Source organism: Urocampus carinirostris, chromosome 3 (assembly GCF_059441175.1).
Source record: "Urocampus carinirostris isolate Australia breed hairy pipefish chromosome 3, RoL_Ucar_1.0, whole genome shotgun sequence".
Taxonomy (NCBI): Eukaryota; Metazoa; Chordata; class Actinopteri; order Syngnathiformes; family Syngnathidae; genus Urocampus; species Urocampus carinirostris.
This window is the reverse complement of record NC_142351.1, coordinates 34,442,850-34,466,012: the sequence shown is the minus strand read 5'-3', so window position 1 is coordinate 34,466,012 and position 23,163 is coordinate 34,442,850. Positions and strand designations below refer to the sequence as shown.

The following is a 23,163-nucleotide window of genomic DNA, read 5'->3' as shown; positions in this document are numbered from 1 at the left end:
TAAATTCGCCATATAGGCTACAGTAACTTTAATGAACACAAATACAACAAAAACAATGACTATTTTACAGGAAATATAACAAATGTATCACAGCATCAGGTTTGTTTACACAAAGGCTTAAATGGCGTGTAATACATATTTAAATCTACAGTCCAAACAGTGCAAATTCTAGTGAGAACAAAAATCAATGGCGGCATTTATAAAATCGAAAATTACACCGCAATTAGACTGATTTTTGTTTTAGGTGTACAGGAGATTCTCAGGAATCTATTATTAAACTCTTATTGCAATTGTACTTCATCACACGCATCCTTCCACAAGAACAGACTCTGTCACAGCTGTAAGTGGAAACTCAGTAGTTGCAAAATATGTGCGTTTTGAAAATGAAAAAAAAGGAAGAGGAAGTTGTTTAAGCCTTTTTACCTCCTTTTTTGTAAGACTTTCATGGCCAGATGAGGACTTTTTTTTGGCAATACTATCCAAGTGGTGGCACCACCGGCATGAAAAAGTAATTGTTACAAACACGGTGACTGAGTCTTAGTGAGGCTCATGATTCTTACAGCCTTGGTTACAATCACACATAAATATTTATTTGGAAACTATAAGATCTTTTGTGAGTAATGTGCTTCTAAATCAGTCTTATAAAATTCAACAATGGCGCCATTTCCTTGTGTGGTGTGATTGCGGTGTCACATTTATGGAAATGGCAGGTAAAGAATGTAACCTCATAGTGTTCTTTGTGGATAGGTTATGGTGTTACACAAGTAACACAGCTATTGACATAATGTGTTTTGGGGCATTGAGAAAATAATCTTCAGTGGGTCACAAGCTAAAAATTTGCAATTGTTTCCAGAGATCTTGACTGATGAGACACTACTGACAAGACTGGTGTTATTATCACTGCTGCTCGGATTAATTTAGGCAATTTTAGGATTGCTTTGAACTAGCTTCTTTGTTGTCAGTTTATTGAATTCTTCTAACTTCAGTTCTTTTTGAAGTTTCTCAGACTCTAGGAAATTTGATACTGCTTTAAAAATGGCACAGCCTCTTTTAAGACTTCGGTGATTTTAAATTTTATACGTAATATGACCGTTCATATCTCCTATTCCAAGTCAAAACGTGTTGTAGTACTTTGCAACGTGAAAGCCCTCAAGTCCAGTCAGCTGGAGGTGTTCTCCTGAGCTTTTACTGTGATCTTGACTTTCTTTGTTGTTGCCATGGCTGTGAAGAAAACACAAGGAGGTTTGGAAAGGTGTTTAAGTTAAAAGATGACACTGTTGTGATGTTTACCGTTAGTGTCTGAGTCTCTATCTATTTCTGTGTCCACAAAACATTTTTTCCTTTTGTAGCAAAGTTTAGTTTCCTGTCCTGGTCCGTTCTTCTCTTCATCCTCTTCCTCTTCAACCTCTTCTACCCGTGTCTTTGAACTTCCTGGCTCAACTCCTTGTGGTGATGACTGTAATGAGGCACATGTTATCATTTTCCTATTGAAACCGTTGCAAACTCTGTTGCTTGTTATTGAAAATGTTAACGCTCAAATAAAAAACAAAGTGCTGCTGTTGTGCATTATGAGAAAAGACAGAATTTCAAATAGTTGCAATGTGACATTCACTAGCACTTTGAAATGACCCCCCCCCCCCCCCAAAAAAAAAAAAACATCCTATTGCTAAGAGAGGATAATCAATTATTGTCAAACTGAAAACACTCTACAATTAGTGAATGTGAATTCATCAGGCAATACAAATGTAATAACTTTCCTCACATGTATCAGGTGCCCTTGACTATTTTCATCAACAAGACACCCAGTCTCAGCATCATCTCACCTTGCCATTTGTTGATATGGACTCTTTCGTTTGAAGAGTTGAATTTGAATTCAGACTCTCCAGTAATTCTACTTCAAAAACAAAACATGAGTAAGTTAAATAAAAGGTGAAATAAATTAAAACAATTTATAAGCATTAGTTAGGTAACCTGAACATCTTGAAATACTGAGGACAGGGACTTTATTTCCATTGCTCTGCTCCATCTTTCCAATGGCTTCTTTTTTCTGCTCCAAATTCTGAATGTGAAAAAGACCATCAAAGTAGAGACCAGTCTCCTTTTGACTCTTGTCATCATTTACTACCTTGTGTTTTTGCTCCGCAACTTCCTCTTGTTGTGTGAGCAGAGGTAAAGATGGCGACACAGACCGAGAAGATAGAGGTGATGCTACTCGACCATAGGTGGGAATACTCTGATTAAATTCCTTGTCCGTTCGTTTGTTTACAACCTCCCCTTCTTGTGAAAACAGAGAAAGTTCATGTTTTGTTGTTGACTTGAGTTTTGACTTTCCTCTGTCGGAGAGGTCAAGAGGACTTTCACAGAGATCTCTCAGCCCGTCTCCAGAAACATTGTCGGAGCAGGATGGTTGCATGTCCTTCTCTTGAGATTTACTCAGAGCCCCTGCGTGCTCTGAGAGATGCTTCAACCTGAATACCACGGTTGGTTCCTTAACAGGGCTTTTAAAACTGCTGGGCTTGTGCCAGTGTGCTGGATAAACTTGGTCTTGGTTACTGGAAAGGCTGTTATGCTGGCCAGTTGAGACCAAGTTTGGAAATCGAGGAAGATTTGACTTGGAATAAGGGTGCCTCGGTAGGTTGGCGCCTGACGCAGCCATTGAAGCCCAAGTAGAAGATTCAGACAAAGACCAAGGAAAGGAAACCGGGCTGCTTTTAATTGGGTGAGGACGACAGGGCACAGGCGCTTTGATTGAGAAAGTCCTAGGCAGAAGAATTTGTGACGTGTTCAGGGGTGGCTGGTCAAGAGTTCCAATTATCTGAGACCTTGGGGAAAAAGTAAAAAAAAAACAAAAAACATTTGCTTCAGTTTCCAGTATATTGTATTGAAGGTCTCAACGGACTCCAAGTTTTTTTGTGAACCGAGAAGAGGCAAAAACACATGTCATTGCTAGAGTCCAATGAACGGTGCTTACCTCCTCTCCCCATGCGTCACACTGGTTCGTGTCTTCCAGGGTGGTGAAGAGAAAGTCGGTAGTGCCTTTAGGACATTGAATATAAACAGTTACAAACTGTTTTGTTTGTTAGTTTGTTTGTTTTAGTTTAACCTCTTTTGAATTCTTAGTGCTGTAATACATTTTCTGTTTACTGTTCAATGAATCATTGACTTAAGTGACTGGAAAACAAGTCGATAATTAGGCGACGATAATAACAAGGCAGGCAAATAATACTTTAGGGATGTAGCAAACAATACTGCCAGGTACCAATATTTCCATGTACACAGTCTTGTTGTTGTCAAAGTTAAAAAAACAGAACATTGATTTTCTTGGAAAAAAAAAAAAAAAAAAAAAAAAAAGGGAAACCACTTGATGGTGGCATCAACTTTGCTTCAAACTCTATCGAGAAAGCTTAGTCACTGTTGATCATTGATGCCAAACAACTCTAACACAAACTTCCAAGAAATGTTTAGGTTAAATTGAATAACTAATTAACTAACACGCCAGCTCCACCTCTTGCCGTCTACAATCCGTGGAATGTAGGGTAAAAATAAAAATTACAAATGGTAAATTGTTTTACTTACAAAGTGACTTTTGCTTATTGCTTGCAGCTGTCTGAGATCTGAGTGAGGGTCTGTTAGGAAATGTCAAAAAGCAAGTAAACGAAAAAATATTAAAAAAAAATATATTAGAACATGAAAAAAAAACTGAAGTGCAAGCGGTTTTTACGACTACTACTGTTTTATGTTCACACTTACCATCAGGAATTTGGGTTGGGTCAGTTTTTACTTCAACATTGCCATCTAGTGGCTGGTCAGAGGTGGATCTATCGGTCGCCATGTTGATTTGAGTAACAGCTCCAGATGAAGGTGAATGTTCAGGGGATGTATTTGGTTTGGCTTCCAAAGGTGTGTGGCTGTAAAACAAGAATCCATTTTAGTCTCACCAGCTTCTCACGTTTTTTTTGCACTTTCGGTGTCATCATGTACTCACTCCAGCGCTTCTCTTAGATTATCAATCTCATCTCGTAGTCTCCTGTTTTCCTTTTTTAGACTGTTAACCTCCCCAGCTATAACACAAGGCCAGATGGAATACAAATGATGTTCATGCAAATACTATACTGATACTGCAGCTAATACAAAGTAAAGATCCTGACACTGGAAATCCCCCCTTTAATCATGTTGACTGCAATATTAATATTTTGGTTGGATTTGCAACATGCATTTCTAACTGCAGGAAAAAACATGTTCTATATCAAGGCATTGTTTACTTTATCTAGAATTATATCACATCTTGACCTAGGGAAGAATTCTGTTTATTGCAACTATGGTGCTGTACGGACTTCTTTTTTTTTTTTTTTTTTTTTTAACTTTTTTGGGCCCAGGTATGTTTCATTGCCGACATATCTTTGAGCATGTGGAGTTAAAGCGTGGGGAAAAAAACAGAATTTTGATCAGGATGAGGCATTCTAAACAAGATATGAACATGAAGATTTGAATCAAACTGGACATCATGTTTATTTTTTAAGATGACCCTCTACTCTTTTTTGGTCTTAAAGATTTATTTATTTCTATTTTATTGTGAAATCAACATTATAATTTGTGCTAAAAACATGTACCTGTTGCTTGTGACTAATTTACCTAAATGCCACAACATACGAGGCCAGGGGTCAGCAACCTTTTCTGTGTGGAGTGCCACTTTCAAATTTTCTTGTAAATCAGTGTGCCACTCTAAGATTAATGACCCGCACGACATTTTTTAATATCCAACAGAGCTGTTATTTTACACCAGTCCAAATATACAACATGGATATACATTTTAATTGTATAACTCAGTGTTTTTCAACCCTTTTTGAACCAAAGTACGCTTTTATTTATAAAAAAGTTCCGAGGCACACCGTCCGTCAAAAATGTTTGAAAATAACGTTATGTCAAATATTTCACTGTACTGTAATTAGTATATAGAAAGAAGAAAATAATACTTAAAATTAAAAAAAAGATGTCCTTTATGTTTTTATTTTTTACAGTGCAATCTTAAACTGCTTTGTTAAACAAATTAATTTATTAAATGTACTGTGCTGCCTCAAGAGCAGATATTTAGTACATAAAAAAAAATAATCTACTGCCACCTACTGATATGGATGTCTATTACAGTTCCTCGTCTGAAGATTGCAAAATGGGGGTTTTTAAGGGTTATTTATCTATCTTCGTTATTCATTATCCGTTATCGGTCAGTTCATAATACGCTACAAAGCCTAGGAGCCCGGACACTTACTCTCAGCCAAAAGGCCAAGCTAAGGTCCTAGCCCTAAAGCCTTGTTGCGATCATTGCGAATGCACCGTTCCCGGAGGTACTGCAATACCGGGCCGATGCGTGGAGTGGACAGAGCAAGCTCTTATTCCATCTCCGGAATGCAAAAATCAAGGCCTAGAACTGACATAATTTTTCGTCATCTTACCCGTCCGGTAGATAGTACATAATTCTAGAATTGCAAAATACTGAATGATGGCCTGATTTTTTGGAAAGATAAAATTGGGCAAATTCCAGCGGCACACTAGACAAGGTCTCACGGCGCCCTAGTGTGCCCTGGCACACTGGTTGAAAAACACTGGTATAACTGACCAATTTATCCTCCACTATTCTTGTTCATCAATCAACTAGAAAATTAATGTGAAAAAAAAGTGGAAAGGCTGGTAGCCATCCATGAATTTAACTTTTTTGCCACAAGAATTAAACAGAATCAACCATTCTTCATTAACAATGAACTACAATCAAAAAACAAGTGCTATGGACAGCTACCATACCATTCATCAATGATATCTTGTTGCAGAAAATAACAAAACTTGAAATAACAGCAGTAAAGCAGAAGGCACGCGCACACACGCATACACGTATAAAACATTCGCCATCAGTAAATGGTTTCCTGTGCTTTGTTATGCAGTGAGCAATGTGATAGCTTGCTTCAGTGGTGGTTTTTTTTTTTTTTTTTTAACTTTTTATTTCTCACACCAATTTTGACAGAGGTTTGATTCCACCATCTTACACCAACACAAAATATATACACTTGACACACTCATAAATAACAGAAGGAACAACAAGGAAGAAAAAATACTATTAATAGAAAAGAAGAATAAATGTTCATACAATACATCCATACAAAAAGAAATATATATATATATAAAAAAATAATAAATAAAAATATACACCCCAAAAAAAACAAAAAAAAACATAATAAATAGGGGGAGGTGTTTAGACATCAAGTAAAATTTGTGTGATAGGCTTCCATCTTTTCTCGAATTGGTCAAGTTTCAGTTGAAGTCTTGCAGTGATTTTTTCCATAATGTACATTTGCTTTAATTTGTCTCTCCATTGTTTTATGTCAGGAGGTTGTGGTTTCAGCCAGGACACTGTGATCATTTTCTTTGCTACCAGAAGCATTACCCTTAGTATATATATTTCTGTTGACCAGATAGTAATTCTTCTGGCAAAATTCCTATTACGTAAGCCTTTGGGTCCAACCGCAACTCCCAGCCAGTAATTAATTTTATGTCTCTCTGGATACTTCTCCAGAAATTTAATATTACAGGGCAATTCCAGAAAATATGCGTAAAGTCTCCGACCCCCCCACAGTTATGCCAACATAGATTTGAGGTATTTCTATATTTTGAAGTGATAGGGGGTGTATAGAAGAATCACATTTTTACTTTCCATTCAAACTCCCTCCATGTCGGGCTGTTGGTTATTTTGTGTCCCTCTTTCAATGTTTTTTCCCATTCGTTGTCTTTTATCGCTACATTAGTTTCTTGTTCCCATTTTTCCTTAACTGCCATGTCCTCATTACTGAGATCCATTCTCAGGGCTTTATATAGTTTTGATATAACCCCCTTTATTGATTGTCCTTTTGTATATGATATTAATAATTCCTCTACCTTAGTTGGCTCCTTACATATTTTCCCCCATTCCTCGTGTTTCTGGAGGTAATGCCTTAGTTGAAAATATTTGTAAAAATCATTTCTGGGTAGGTCAAATTCTTGTTGGAGTTGTTCGAATGATTTCATTGCCTGTGCTTCCAATACTTGGGTAATCAACATCAGTCCTTTTTGGGCCCATTTTTGAAACCCTACCTCCAGAACCCCAGGTTTAAAGTCTGGGTTTTTCGCTATTTTGGTAGCCCTATTCACAGATCTTGATATTTTTAATTTTTTTTGTATTGTTGACCAAGTTTTAATAGTTCCCTTTATCCATTCATTCTGGATTTTTAATTTCTTCCACCTCGTGACTGATATGTATGGTAACGATTCCACAGGCATATTTGGACAAGATCGCTGCTCCATGTCCACCCATATCGTATCTTTGTCTGTAGTAATCCACAAGATGAGTGCTTTAATTTGAGCTGCCCAATAGTAATATTTAATATTGGGTAGGTCTAGGCCCCCTTTTTCTTTAGGAGCTAACAGGGTTTTGTATTTTATTCTAGGTTTCTTGTTTTGCCAAAGGAATTTTGTTATCAATTTATTTAACATTTTAAATGTGGATGCCGGGATCAGAATTGGAAGGGATTGAAACAGAAATAATAGTCTTGGTAATATGTTCATTCTAATTGTTTCTATCCTTCTGATAAGACTTAAGGGCAAAATTTCCCATTTTTCCAAATCTTTCCTTATTTCTTTTATCAACATTCCATAATTTGCATCAAACAGCTGTGTGGAATGTGGTGTAATGGTCACCCCCAAATATTTAAACCCTTTATGTGTCCATTTAAAATCAAATCTTTCAATCACATCTGTTGGACATTTTCCTGATATCATCATTGCTATTGATTTGCTCTCATTATTTGAATACCCAGCTACTTCTCCATATACAGGACTGTCTCAGAAAATTAGAATATTGTGATAAAGTTCTTTATTTTCTGTAATGCAATTAAAAAAACAAAAATGTCATACATTCTGGATTCATTACACATCAACTGAACTATTTCAAGCCTCTTATTATTTTAATATTGCTGAATTTGGCTTACAGCTTAAGAAAACTCAAAAATCCTATCTCAAAATATTAGAATATCATGAAAAAGTATACAAGTAGGCTATTCAACTAATCACCTGAATCATCTAATTAACTTGAAACACCTTGCGAGGGTTTCCTGAGCCTTAAAAACACTCAGCTTGGTTCAGTAAACTAAATCACAAGTATGGGGAAGACTGCTGATCTGACTGCTGTCCAGAGGACCATTATTGATACCCTCCATCAGGAGGGTAAGACACAAAAAGAAATTTCTCAAAGAGCAGGCTGTTCACAGAGTGCAGTTTTAAAGCATATCCACAAAAAGTCTGTTGGAAGGGAAAAATGTGGCCGGAAACGCTGCACAACCAAGAGAGATGACCGCAGCCTTAACAAAATTGTGAAGAAGAGCCGCTTCCAGAATTTGGGGGAGCTTCAAAGACAGTGGGCTGAAGCTGGAGTCCAGGTATCAAAAGCCACAGTTCACAGACGTGTCCGGGAAATGGGCTACAATAGCCGTATTCCCATGGTCAAGCCACTTCTGAACTCAAGACAACGGAAGAAGCGTCTGACTTGGGCTATGGAGAAGAAGCACTGGACAGTTGCAGAGTGGTCCAAAGTCCTCTTTTCAGACGAAAGCAAGTTTTGCATTTCATTTGGAAGTCAAGGCGCCAGAGTCTGGAGAAAGGCTGGAGAGGAGCAAAATCCAAGTTGCTTGAAATCCAGTGTGAAGTTCCCACAGTCAGCAATGGTTTGGGGAGCCATGTCAGCTGCTGGTGTTGGTCCACTGTGTTTCATCAAGTCCAGAGTAAATGCAACTGTGTACCAAGAGATTTTAGAGCACTACATGCTTCCATCTGCTGAAAAGCTCTATGGAGATGAGGATTTCATTTTCCAGCATGATCTGGCACCTGCCCACAGTGCCAAAACCACCAGTAACTGGTGCACTGACCATGGCATCACTGTCCTTGATTGGCCTGCTAATTCCCCTGACCTGAACCCCATCGAGAATTTGTGGGGTATAGTTAAGAAGAAGATGAAAGACACCAGACCTACAAATGCAAATGAGCTGAAGGCCGCTATCGAAGCATCCTGGGCATCAATAACACCTCAGCAATGCCACAGGCTGATTGCCTCCATGCCACGCCGGATTGATGCAGTAATCCGTGCAAAAGGATTCCCAACCAAGTACTGAGTGCATCAATGGACATTTTCAAATGTTTGATTTAGTTTTGCTGTTATAAAATTATTTTTTTTACTTGGTCTGAGGAAGTATTCTAATATTTTGAGATAGGATTTTTGAGTTTTTTTCAACTGTAAGCCAAAATCAGCAATATTCAAATAATAAAAGGCTTGAAATAGTTCAGTTGATGTGTAATGAATCCAGAATGTATGACATTTTTGTTTTTTTAATTGCATTACAGAAAATAAAGAACTTTATCACAATATTCTAATTTTCTGAGACAGTCCTGTATTTTAAGGCTCTCCAACAGTGGTGGCATTGATAACGAAGGTTCCTTCAGCATAACCAACAGGTCGTCTGCAAACAATGATATTTTATGTTCTGTTCCTCCTTCATCAAATATCCCCCTTATTTGCTCATTTTGTCTAATTGGTTCTGCGAGTGGTTCTATGCTTATTGCAAACAAGAGTGGGCTTAAACAATCCCCTTGCCGGACTCCTCTTTTGATATCAAAGAAATCTGAACAGTGACCATTTACTCTAAGACGAGATTTAGGATTTTTATAGATTATTTTCACCCATTCAACAAATATTTGAGGGAAGCCAAAAGCTATAAGTGATTGATGTAAGAAGCTCCATTTCACCCCATCGAAAGCTTTTTGTGCATCCAAGCTCAGTAACATCGAGGGTTGGGTCTTAGATTTTGTGCTCGTAATTATGTTTAGTATCCTCCTAATATTGTTTGCACCCTGCCTGCCCGGAATAAACCCTGTTTGATCATTTCTAATTAATTTCGCTATAAATTTCTGCATTCTTTTTGCCAATATGCTTGTAAGAATTTTTAGATCATTACAAAGTAAACTAACTGGTCTATAGCTTTCACACAATATTGGGTCTTTTCCTTCTTTGTGCAAGACTGTTATGATGGCTTCCGACCATGATTTGGGGGGATCTCCTTTTGTTAGAGCATAGTTAAATACTTTATGCAGTACTGGTGTTAATTCTTCCTTAAAGCTTTTGTAGAACACCCCCGGGAATCCATCCGTTCCTGGTGATTTATTTATTTTTAAGTTATTTATTGTATCTTGTATTTCCTGTTTTGTAATGGGGCGAATAATTTCTAATGTATCCCCCCCTGTTAGTGTTGGTAAATGTAGTTTTCCTAAAAAGTTTTGTGCCGTGTAGTTATCTAAGTCATTTTCTGAGTCCTTGTATAATTCTTTATAATAATCTGCAAATGCTTCTGCTATACCTTTGGGTTTTACTAAACATTGTTTAGAGAAAGGATGGTGGTGTTTTTATCAGTGACAAAGGTTTTCAGGGGCCGTGTTTGTTTGCCGGACCTGGACACGACGCGTTTTAATGTCTCTGCCATGCCAGACTCAATTTTGAATTCATGTTTTGTCTCGTAATGACAATTAACAGTTGAGGCGCGAGGTACAACGCTCTTGAGGCATAATGCACAAACAGCACGGTCATTTTTTTGCACAAAGCCCCAGTCATCCGTCTACGCTGGCTGAAAAGAACAAGATCTTTTCGCTGGAGGAACTGTCATGATTCATTTTTGGCGTGACAGGGTTTCTGTGGCTCGGTTAAAACACGGATCTCTCCTCTGCGAGGTGCCGCGCAGACACACGCTCACTCGCGAAGCAGAGGAGGTGGGGCGCTACCGTATCAAAAAAAAAAAATCATTATTATCTTGCCGTGCACTCGCGTGCCACTGGTTAACCCCTTGCGTGCCACTGCTGGCACGCGTGTCATAGGTCGCCGACCCCTGTACTAGGCAGTACCTTTAGTTAATATTGATTTTAAATAATAAGCAAAAATACATGGACTGTCATAAAAATTTGCATTTTTTTAAAAACTCAATAAACGAGCATTTATTTTCCATAACTTGAGCCTCACCTAAAAGGAACTGAAAAAAAAAATAGCTGCCATTTTGTTGCTATGGAAACAACCACCCCCACCCCAAAAAAATAAAAGGCTGTAAAAGTGACAATGATGCTCCTTCCTTGGTTCATTTTGATCACTATGAGTTGGGCTGTCAAACTCATTTTGACGTCGGCAAAATTAGCTGTCCTCAAAGGGCCTGATGTAACTAATAAATGTAACCACTCCTTAATGTAAAATATCTCGGAATGTATTACTTATTTAAGTCACAAACATTACAGTTGCATTGAATAAATTTAGCGAAAAATACACATGATATTAACTATATCCATCCATCCATCCATTATCTGTGCCGCTTATCCTCAGTAGGGTCGCGGGGGTGCTGGAACCCATCCCAGTCATCTTCGGGCAGTGGTTGCCAGCCAGTCGCAGGGTACTCAGAGACGGACAACTCACTCGCTCATTCACACCTAGGGAAAATTTGAACTGGCCAATTAACCCGCCATGCATGTTTTTGAAATGTGGAAGGAAACCGGAGTACCCGGAGGAAACCCATGCAAGTATGGGGAGAACATGCAAACTCCACACAGGAAGGTTTGATCTTATGACCTCAGAACTGTGCCGCACATATGCAAACCACTGCGCTGCCGTGCTGCCATATCAACTATGTTATATAAATAAATCCTTATGAGGACTTTTTATTTCTCAATTCCACCTTTTTAGAAAGACTGCAGTGTAGTGGCAATGAGCCATCAGTTCGTACTAGACAGACATTGTGTAAAATGTAGTTTTTAGCAAAAGCAGTCTTGAACACATCCATCCATTATCTGCACCGCTTATCCTCAGTAGGGTCGCGGGGGTGCTGGAGCTCATCCCAGCTGTCTTCAGGCAGTGGACAGGAGACACCCTAAATGGGTGTCCAGCCAGTCGCAGGGCACACAGAAACAGTTCACTTGCTCATTCACTCATAGGGACAATTTGGATCGGCCAATAAACCTGCAATGCATATTTTTTGAATGTGGGAGGAAACCCATCCATGCCCAGGAAAAACATGCAGACTCTGCCCAGGAAGGCTGGTCGCTGGATTTGAACCCATGACCTCAGAACTGTGCCGCGCACGCCCACCACTGTGATGCTGTGCCGCCCAGTCTTGAACCAAAACGCTCTAATATTCTAGGCCTCTACAATAAACATAAAATAATATGGCGCTCTGCATTTTTGGGCCGAGGCCATGAGTTTTACTATTGTGATATAGGGTCTTTGTAGTTTGTATGTTCCATTGGGCTTTTTAGCATTCATTTCCAGTTGTGATACACACTGTCCCTTTAATTTCCTGCTCTTGATTTGATAACTTCACATTTTTATATTTTACATTTTTAGTTTTAATTTGAATAATTGCACTGTCCTAGTTTGTGGATGTTACTACAAACTTTATGATTTTTTTTGATGCGACTGACAATTTTGTCTCTGAAATAAAACATAAACCCGAAAAAACACGTCTGGGCTTCGAGCCACGTGTCTTATATGAGCTAAAGCTAAAGTATTTTATAGGTTATTCATATTATTTAGATATTTCAAAAGAAGTGGCATTTAAAGGAAATTTAAAATCTAAAAAGACTACCTAGCAGTGTAATGTGCTGAATGGTCTGCATCTGAGAGACTTCATACTCCTGCTGTCGTCTTTTGGCCACGTCCTGAGTGACTGTGCATCTGTCGCACAGGCCTGCTCTCAGCCTGTCGGTTGCGCACAAAAACAAGGAGAACTTGTGAATTATTCACTAAATATGACACAGAAATTTGTGTATACCTGTTTTCCAGTGTCTTGATGTTTTCGGTGAGTAATCGCTGCTGTTCCTTCATCTGCTGGTTCTTGGTGAACAGCTCCTCCATTCGCTTTGTATCACTGAAAAATGGGAACATACACAGGGAATTGTATTGTAGCAAATACTGAGATTTCAATGAGAGGTTTAGAATATGGGAAAATGTTTGAGAGGAACAAGCAAACTCGACAAAAAGTCTGACTGTGGGCCAGATGAGCTAGCTGCTAGCTACATACATATTTGGTTTCCAGGAAGTCAGACCAAAGGTCCTTGGTTTGAGTATGACTGCAGAAACTGAAATTGCAGATTTTTTTGTATTTGAGATGAATGTCCTTGATACTGTTCATTCCACATTTGCATATCTGCACGAGGTTTAACAACAAATTATACAGCAACCACTAGAAAGAGTGATATAGATAGAAATAAGTCTATGATTTAACAGCTTATGTTGTTCGTACATCGGTTGGCCTTGGGGGTATGCCCATGGACTGGGAGGTTGTGGTTCAAGCCTCGGCCGAGTCATACCTAAGACTTAAACATTGGTACCCGTTGCCTCCCTGCTTGGAGTTCAGCATTAGGGGTTGGAATTGGGGGGTTTGGTCACCTAATGACTCCCAACACCTCAGTTGGGTTGAGCGAAGGGGCTGGGAATCCCCTCCTCTGAATCAATCTCCCAAAAAGAGTCAGAAATGACTCAAGCCACCTCCCACTAGGGGGATATGGCTGTGGTATATAAAAATAATAACATCGGTTATATGAAGCTGGACTGCAATTTCTGATGATAGAGAATTTTCAGTCCAAACTTGGTCTCAACTGGCCAGCATAACAGCCTTTCCAGTAACCAAGACCAAGTTTATCCAGCACACTGGCACAAGCCCAGCAGTTTTAAAAGATTTATTATCAGACACACCAAAAAGTAGTTTTCTTCATCGACATTTTTTTGGTGTTTATTTACGGTACATTTTTCTGAACAACTCTCTGTTTTATTCATTTGTCTTTGGTACCGTGATAAAAATAGTGTGATAACATAAATTTGACTGCCTATATCATCCATAACACTGGTGGTCAAGTGGTTGGGGTTCCAATGTTTTGCGATTGTGAGCAGCGATATTTTTCGACTGATCAATGATTGCACAAATACGATAATGTGTTAACGTAAAATGTGCACTCAAAATTGGAGGTAATTTTCAAGTAAAACCTGTGTTTTTCACGATACAATTGTCTTTGGAACGAGGAAGGTACCACGGAAGAGTTTTGCTGACCCCTTGACTACAAATAGCATAATACACAACACGTCACTGTGCCTAATTTGTTTGTATGATTGAATTTCACTTGGAGTAGAAGAAAATGCTATGAGCATTCCGATAAATGCTACTGCTAACACCAACAATGAATTATTCTTTTTTTCATGTTGTCATGCCACCAAATTGTTTTATATTTTTTGACACTTATTATGGGGGGACGGATTTATATACATGTTTTTTTCATTGTTTATTGTGTATTAGCAAGCACAATAATGAACGATCTGCATTTATAGAGCACTTTCCAAGTCACTGAAGGCATACCAAAGCGCTTTACAATGTGCTTCACTACACTACTTTGACCTGCTCCCATTAGTGCTGAGGTCTATATACAGTAGCATGTTTGGATTTCTCAATTGGAAATGTGTTTACATAAATTATAGTTGCAAGTATATAGGGTCTAGCGCCCGGACTTGAGCATGGCAACCTCAGAACTGCCGGAAGGAGTCAAACCTTGTGTGCATCATTTTCCCTCATGTTGTGTCATGAGAACAATTTTTGTTTCTCAGCACTGGGCATGATGGAACAAGAACTACCTTGGAAGTTAAACATGACAGGATGTAAAAGGTGGAGTGCACAGCGCACACACTTTGGCCCAACTCAATTACAAATATCGAATTGTGTAAATGTAGAACATGATTTGGCTTGCAAACAAAAATGTGATCTGAGGCCTTCACTCACCAACCCTTTTTGTTGGACAATTCTTGTATCTTCATCTGCCACACTGAAAGGGAATGCAGAACAGTTAATTGACATTCTAAAAAAACGGTGTTTTCTACCCCAGTTCCACAACCCTTACTCATTCAAATGAAAACATTTGCATTTAATTTTCAAGATTGTTTTTACCTTCAACTTCTCGCTCATGGACCTCCCTGAGTTTAAGCAGCAGCTCATTGAAGCTCTCCATCACCAGACTCTTCTAGTGCCGTTTTTTTCTGTCTCCAAGTATTATTTATTGAGCCCTAGCAGGAATACACAAACACTTTTGTTCGGAATGGCTCTAATATTCTGACTTATCTAAAAGATCATGAGTGTTTTATGTTGAAGCATGACTATTCCAGATGAAAACACTTTTGAAGAAGTACTTGCTTATTCAGCCCACATGCTGATTCGGTTATTCTTAAGCTTTTTTTTAGTGATATATTGAAATATTAATATAATAATATATATTTAGAGGGATTCAATCAGATTTGTTAAACTTTGTAGTTTTGTTTGTTTGGCGGGAGGAAGATTACATTTACTTGAAGCAAAAACCACTTTTTTTTCTGAATTAAAAAAAAAAATGCATTTATTTATTTGGGTTCAAATCCAGCTACAGACTTCCTGTGCGGAGTTTGTATGTTCTCCCCGTGCTTGCGTGGGTTTCCGGGCACTCCGGTTTCCTCCCACGTTCCAAAAACATGCATTTCAGGTGAATTGGCCGGTCCAAATTGTCCCTAGGTGTGAATGAGCGAATGAGTTGTCTGTCCCTGTGTGCCCTGCGATTGGCTGGCAACCAGTTCAGGGTGTCCTCTGCCCACTGCCTGGAGATGGCTGGGATGGGCTCCAGCCCTCCCGCGACCCTAATGAGGATAAGCGGTACGGCTAATGAGATGAGATTTTCTACTAGGAAAAAAAATATATAGAGATTTTCTTTTAAAAAAAAATACCTTTCCGTACAGGAGAATGATGACTATTTCTCAGCGTGATAGAAGCGCATGCCAGGGAGCTGAGAATAAATGCTCCAAAATACAGAAAGGTAAATTCAGTTTTTTGGAATATTCTTTCCAGTTGTTTGGGAGAATTGTTTTTTTGTTTTTGAAATATCGTATTCAGACTAAGAAGATTATTCGGAAAACATGAAAAAAGTAAATGAATCCAAGGACTTCCTGCCCCCTCCACATGGGTCAATTATCCTCCAAAAAGGTAACAAAAAAAACAACTTTAAAACTGAAAAATTATTTAGACTAACATAAAAAAGAACTGCAAAAAAAAAATAGGTTATGAAAAACAGAAAAACTAGTTAATAAAAGTGTTCATGCAAATAAAAAAATATAGGAGTTTAAATATTATATTAAAATGAGAAAATAATTATGATGTTTGTATGGACTGCCATGTATGGAAAACATTTTCTTATCAACTGCACACACACACACACACACACACACACACACACACACACACACACACACACACACACACACACACACACACACACACACACACACACACACACACACACACACATAGACATGCATGAACTGTGTATTAATACCAATGTACTTTAAAAATGCGATTTTGATTAAAAAAGGTTGATTTTATTTGAAGTCATTTTTTTTCTTCGAATCAATTACATAAAAAAACAACAAAGCTACGTATCATTTATTTTATATTTATTCATGAAAAATCAAAAATAAATTCAACCAACAAAGTACGTAAGCGTCAGGAACCGCATAAAACCAAGAATTCAAAGTTTGCACTTGTATTTCTTGCTCATCTTTGTAACCCTAAAATGTTTTTTTTAAAGCTTGATAAGAACACGTTACGCCCCAGGACCTCTTTCATGCACCTGCGTGCAAAAACCGAACCACATTTTGGTTGTCAAATTTGCTTGTCATATTGGTGATGATTACAACTAGTTGGACCGGTCTTGCCGGGGTTGTGGTAGCAAACTTTGTCTAAGAAGTATATGAAACTTATTTTCCCTGTCCTCTGAGTGTGCATGTGCTTCAAGAACTGGGTGGCCTTGTGCATGTGTTGGCCATCATTTACAGATGGAGATCCATGGAATGAGAAGAAAAAAGTTGAACACCAATTAGAGCATATAAAATTGGAGTGAGGATTAGAGCTTTGTCTTTGCTCCGTCTCACACATGGCTTGTGTACTGGAGATTGGTTTGACTCATGTCACACAATGGTCCACTGTAATGAAGTTTGCAGTCCTTGCAGACGAGATGCCAGTTTACTTCCCTAAAACGAATGCAAAGCCTTTAAACAGGTCACAATAAACTTAATTGTTTACAGACCAATGCTCATTTGTAGTTTCAGAAATGTGATTACATAGTATATATTGCCTTTATTTGCCCAAGTATGACTTTCCTTGTACTTTGTTATAAAAATACATATGTTAATTTTCTTTTTTTTTTCATTCACACTTTTCAACTACAGGAAATTAAATATATTGACCTTGATAACATGTACCGTATGTATTATTATGTCAAATAACATAGACAAGCATCTATTCATTTATTACAGTATAACAATGGTATCATATTTGTTCTCCTACAGGGGCAAGTCTATCTTAATATGTTTGGGACCACTGTGCACCTTTCACGCCTGTAAATTTGGTGACCAAAACCTTACAATACGAAAGATTTTTCACATCACCTGTATGGTCATTTCTTTCAGGACAATGAAAACATTTTCAAAGTTTCTTTGTCTGTGAATTAATAGTGGGAGCTGCTTTGATTGACTAGGAGTTGGCTGGGTCCATTGCCTCAGCCTTGCAAGCCCCTCATCCAGTAAATGCTGATTAGTATAGCAAAATAATAGAAAAATAACTCCAAAATTAGGTCTGCCTTCATCATAGTGCCAATGGATCAGGGACTTTCTCACCAACGGCTCAGGTGATGAGAATTGGGAAGACAACGTCAACCCCCCTAGTATTCAATACAGGCAAGCCACAAGGGTTTGTGATCAGCCTAGACCTTTTTACCCTATTTACTCACAACTGTGCTGCCATTAATACTACCAATCTAGTCGTAAAATTCGCAAACTGCACTACAGAGATGGGTCTTATCAAAGACAGCAATGAAACCCAATAGAGAGAGGGGATACAACAGCTCTCATGGTGGTGTTCAGCAAACAACCTGGTGCTGAACATTTAGAAGACCAAGGAGGTCATCATGGACATCAGGACAGAGAAGTGGTGAAGCAGGTGGACATCAAGTTCCTGAGCCTCCACATTCCATCAGACCTCTCCTGGTCTACCAACACTTGCCACCTGGTGACGAAGGCCCAGCAAAGAATCTTCTTCTTCACGAAACTTAAACGAGCTGGTCTCTGCCATCGGCTGCTCCATACCTTTCACAGAGCAACAATTGAAGCATCCTTATCCTTAATGTTATCGTGTGCACAGAACAGGAGAGAAAACGACTGGTGCTGCCGGTTAGGACTGCATAGGGCATCCAACAGACTGAGAGACAGTTTTATTTTCCCATTGCTGTCAGGTCCATCAGCCCCCCACCACTACCTTAACGGCAGGACAATAACTCTTAGGCCGTAAGCCACAGCACAACGCACTTCACACCTCAGTCACACCTTCGTGTACTCATACAACACTGAATCATCTGGAAAAAAATGCATACATGCACACTGTCTTTCCTTTTTTGTCTTTTTATATTAGATTTTATTATGTCCTGATATGAACTCCATTTGTAAATTTGAACTTCCTTTTAGAATTTGAACTTATTTTGTAAAAATTAGAAAAGAAAAAATTAATTAGCATTTTCTTTTAATGACAATAAAGAAAATTTAGAATCTTGAATCTTAAATAGCTGACAACTCTACCGCTTTAGGCATTAGACTACCGTGTCATGGTTTGGCGCCTGCAGTCCCTCTCTTTTTTCAAGGGTCGGCAGCATTACCCCATTTTCCAGTGGCCCTCACTCTTCCTTTCCCCCGGTGCTTCTAAACCAACGAATGGCTACCTCTACCATAAATATTTAAGGCTCCCACCTCATGTTACTGATCGTGATGATTCCTGAAGACATTCACTCGACAAATCGACAAGCAATTCGTACCACAACTTTTTTCTTCAGTTTCTTCCTCGTTCCAAGTTCATCCACTCCAAGACCTGCCACTCCAACCTTCTTAAAGGTATTCCCAAGTTTCCTTCCCAAGATTCTTGCCACCCCAACATCCACTGTCAAGTTTCCTTCTCAAGTCTCTTGCTCAAGTCTTCCCTCCTTGTCCCAAGACCTTCCACTCCAATCACCTTCTTAAAGATATTCAGAAGTCTTCGTTTTAAGATCTCACCATCCCAAGATCCCCTCAAGTTTCCCTCTCAATTTTCCTTTTCCAATTTTCCCTTCTCAGCAGTCCACCTTATCATCTGTGAAGTCTTTTTTGTTTCTTAAATAAATGCCGCTTATGGAGGTTTGATCACCTGCCCGTTTTACGTCTCGTTGTGTCCGACATTTTGTGACATACCGCTTTTCGCGCCATCAAAGGGCCAATTTTTAAAAAAATATATATATTTTTCAAACTTAAACAATCCCTGCAAAAACTCTTGATTTGAGAATTGTATTTTATTCCATGACTTCCTTATTTTAAAGCCGGACTAATTCTGTGTCTGTTAATAAACCACTCCAATGATCGCATTACCTTTCCATTTTGGTAAAGAAATTACTACTTCCGGTTTTAAACAAGCACATGTTATTTGTGTTTTTACATTTTCTGGGGACGGAATGTGTTTTTGTAGATACAAATAGATTGCACAATAAAATCTACCGCTTTTAATTGTCAAAATGTTGGCATGTACAAAGTAGTAGTAAGAGTACAACTGACCTATTGGTAAGCTCGTGCCTACTTACCTTTTTTTCAAAAACAAATGTTGGTTTTCAATGGACACTTGTCGTCCAAAAAAAGATTAACAATTTCATCTTTTCTGCCACGTTGATACCAAACAGCGTTAATTACCTATTTACAAACAGGGTCTAACCCAAACTATCCCTGTATACAAATGTGCCATTTCCGTTCAGTCATTTCTAAGGCCCCGGTTGCAAGAATGTTGACTTGTGGGTGCAAACCTGATGTAAAAGATCAAATATTGAAAAATCTAAGGATGTAATATGCTTACTAAGAATGGTGGCCTGTCCTCTGGCCTTGTCTGGTCATTAATAAGCTACAACATTGAGTAATTAGAGCTATATTAATTGCAGCAAGTATGGCACAATTTGTTTTAAAAATGTAATTAGGTTAAATTTAAGTTTGCTCGCCTGATCATTCCAGAAACTATTGGCATTAACATGAATCAAGAGCATTCCATAAATGCAAGGTTTTAAAATACCTTCTCATTTAGAGGACTGAGCTTCACACTCCCTCTTTAACAAGTCCGGATATGTCGACAAACACCCATATCATGTGTTGCAAGAGCAGACCTGTCTTTGTTTCGGAATATCATACACAAACAAAAACACTCAATGACCATATGACCGACGCATCTGGTATAAATTGTGTAAAACATGTTTTGGGTAATTAAACTTCCCTTCCTGACAATGGTCTTTAAATATCAGAGACCTCATTTGCCAGTGATGAAAGATAGGCTGAAGGTTGCTGCTGACCACTCGTTCAAAAAAGAAATCCTGTCCTGAACATACATGCAAATACAAAATTTTGCCAATGCATATTGAAACCAGGAATCTTTTACCATAAAAACCAATATAAACACACCCGTTTAGAAAAGTGGTGACTCTAACTCTAAAATCCAAGCACCGGACAACTCACCTCCCACCGTCTGCCCACTCTTTTCCTTGCTCCCCTTCTTTATTTGCAAACCGCTCCAGAGATGGACTGAATGACATGGACACAGAGAGCAAAGTATGGCAGGTAAGATTGTCTTACACCCTCCCATCCTTTGCCTCCCCACCCCAAGGAACCGGTTGGAGCGGTCGATCCTTTGAGGAACACAAACACGGAGGCCCGGGCAAGTTCTTCCTTGATATTCCAGTTCTGCTGAAATCTCACATAACCAGTCAAACTGGTCCCATTCAGCCCTGTGGGGATAAAGGGACAGAACCGGGTAACTGACGCAAGCCAATGCACATCCCTATTCTTGTATTATGTACAGTATGTGATTGTGATATGAAAAAAAAAAACATTTACTCGACACGCTGTTTGCAGACTTGAAAAGAAACAAATCATCTTTATAACTTTATCACAAATTGGACGAGAAAACATTAAAGAGACAGTGTGTATTGGTCAGCGCCTCCTACTGGTAAAAAAACGTGATTTAAAAACAAAAATGACTTTATTAATAAGCAAAATACAGTGGTGCATCTACTGTACTTACAAGCTTAACATTATCCGGCTTTTAGCCTGAACGGCTCGTGTAACAAGGTAATTGACCCGATATGAAATAATGAAAAACTAGTAAATTCTAAATAGTTTATGAAAACACAATCAAATGGTTGGGTGTCTTATATGGAGGGGACAAATACCTGTCAGTTTATGCAATTTTCTTTATTTTTTACATGTTTTGATCATTTACGATGACTGCATCATAGATTGCTAATATTGCTGCGAGTAAATAGGTGTAGCTTTGTGTTTGTAAGGTTTATAATCGCTTAATAAAAAGGATTTGAAATTGGAGGACATTGGCAGGTGTTAAAAAGAGACTGTTGCTGATACGCAAGAAAGGTGTTGTGAGGGTCAAACAGAGTTCCCGAATGTTTGATCTTACATTACACAGTCCAGCGTTTTTCCGAATTGCTCAGTCCAGCGTTTTCCGAATTGCTCAGTCCACAATTAGTAGATTTGGGAGTCCACAATTGAAAGGATTTGGGAGTACAGTCAATAAACATGCCCGATTAAAGTCGCCGTCGACGATAAAGCTATTAGTGGTTCCGGGTACGATTAGGGGCAGCACGGCAGCACAGTGATTAGCGCGTCTGTGGCACAGTTCTGAGGTCATGGGATCAAACCGCCTGTGTGGAGTTTGCATGTTCTCCCCATGCTTGCGTGGGTTTCTTACGGGCACTCAGGTTTCCTCTAACATTCCAAAATAATGCATTTCAGGTAAATCGGCCGGCATGAATTGTCCCTAGGCGTGTATGAGCGAGTGCGTTGTCAGTCTGTGTGCCCTGCGACTGACTGGCAACCAGTTCAGCATGTTGCCTGCCCACTGCCTGAGAGATTGCTAGGATGGGCTCCAGCACCCCCACGACCCTACTGAGGATAAGCGGTGCAGGTAATGGATAGATGGAAGGGTACCAGTAGCTACAAGATAGCAGACACGCCTTTCAGCTCTCCCTAGGTGAGCCTCACGTTATGCAAAAGGAATAAAAATTTCTAGACATATGAGTTTTTAAAAAGATGCACATTTATATGATACTTCATGCATTTTTACTTATAAGTGAAACAATGTTTCCTCTGTTTTAATGAATAACGTTTTTAACCGCCAAGCAGGCGCTTAGTAGGTTGCGTATTTCCAGACGTTTACTTTAGTTATTTGCAGTGGAGGCAAACTACCAATGGATGTCAGTGTTGAATCGAGAAACCCATTTAAGTACCGGTAATGTAAATTAAGGATTTACTGCCATAATTAATGTAATTGAGCAAAACTTTTACATTTTGAAATGTCCCACTTTCACCTTTCTTTCATCAGAAGAGCAGATTGTCCATGTTATTTGAATAAAAGATGAAAATCAGTTTTGCTTTAGGGTTGGCAGGTTGATTCATCGGACAAGTTTGGCGTGTGCAGGTTGACTTTATAGTCAAAATCTGGGATTGAGCCAATTTAAAAAAAGAATAGAAATGCCTTTTGTATGTGACGTTGTTTACCTTTGTTTCGACTCCCATATGTGCAGATGATAAAACGTAACAAAAAAAAATATAATAATAATAATAATAATAATAATAATAATAATAATAATAATAATACAAATCAGTGTGCTACACATTGCCAAACCTCAGGCAAATATTTAAAACGATTTTAAAAATTTCACTATGTAGGATCTACAGAATTTTCTCTCCTGAATTTAGGCTAGATCGGGATGTCAAACCAATTTTCACTCCACACGATAGAGAAAACATTCTCTCGGGACCGGGCTAGTAGGGATACAAAAAAAGAGAAAGAAATACGACAAAGAGAGGGAGAGAAAAAGAGAGAGTGTGGGACAAGGTAGGAGAGAGAGAGGAGGGGGAAGAAAGAGAAAGAAAGAAATCCAAAGATAAATAGGAAGGGATTAAGAAATAAGGAGAGAAAGAAAAGAGGAGACAGA

The 23,163-nt window shown here is 38.7% G+C and overlaps 1 protein-coding gene and 1 pseudogene across 6 annotated transcripts; both read right to left on the bottom strand.

Annotated features, from left to right (window-relative positions):
• rbbp8nl (RBBP8 N-terminal like) lies at nt 1–20,755 on the bottom strand. Of its 6 annotated transcripts, none has more exons than XM_088329973.1 (14): nt 20,669–20,755; nt 15,030–15,145; nt 14,865–14,907; nt 12,870–12,965; nt 12,684–12,796; nt 3,986–4,061; nt 3,751–3,908; nt 3,577–3,626; nt 2,972–3,036; nt 2,126–2,822; nt 1,972–2,059; nt 1,824–1,894; nt 1,291–1,456; nt 1–1,221 (listed from the first exon to the last, which is right to left on the bottom strand). In XM_088329973.1, exons 2-14 carry the CDS (start codon nt 15,088–15,090, stop codon nt 1,160–1,162), a joined length of 1,746 nt encoding a protein of 581 aa, XP_088186099.1. In that variant the 5' UTR covers nt 15,091–15,145; nt 20,669–20,755; the 3' UTR covers nt 1–1,159. The 6 variants fall into 6 exon arrangements, with proteins under 6 accessions (XP_088186099.1, XP_088186100.1, XP_088186097.1 ...); XM_088329974.1 differs by having other exon boundaries at nt 1,824–1,891; XM_088329971.1 differs by adding an exon at nt 20,462–20,531 and having other exon boundaries at nt 1,972–2,822; nt 20,669–20,740.
• LOC148369529 (U2 spliceosomal RNA) lies at nt 5,328–5,416 on the bottom strand (annotated as a pseudogene).
• Nucleotides 20,756–23,163: the final 2,408 nt, after the last annotated feature.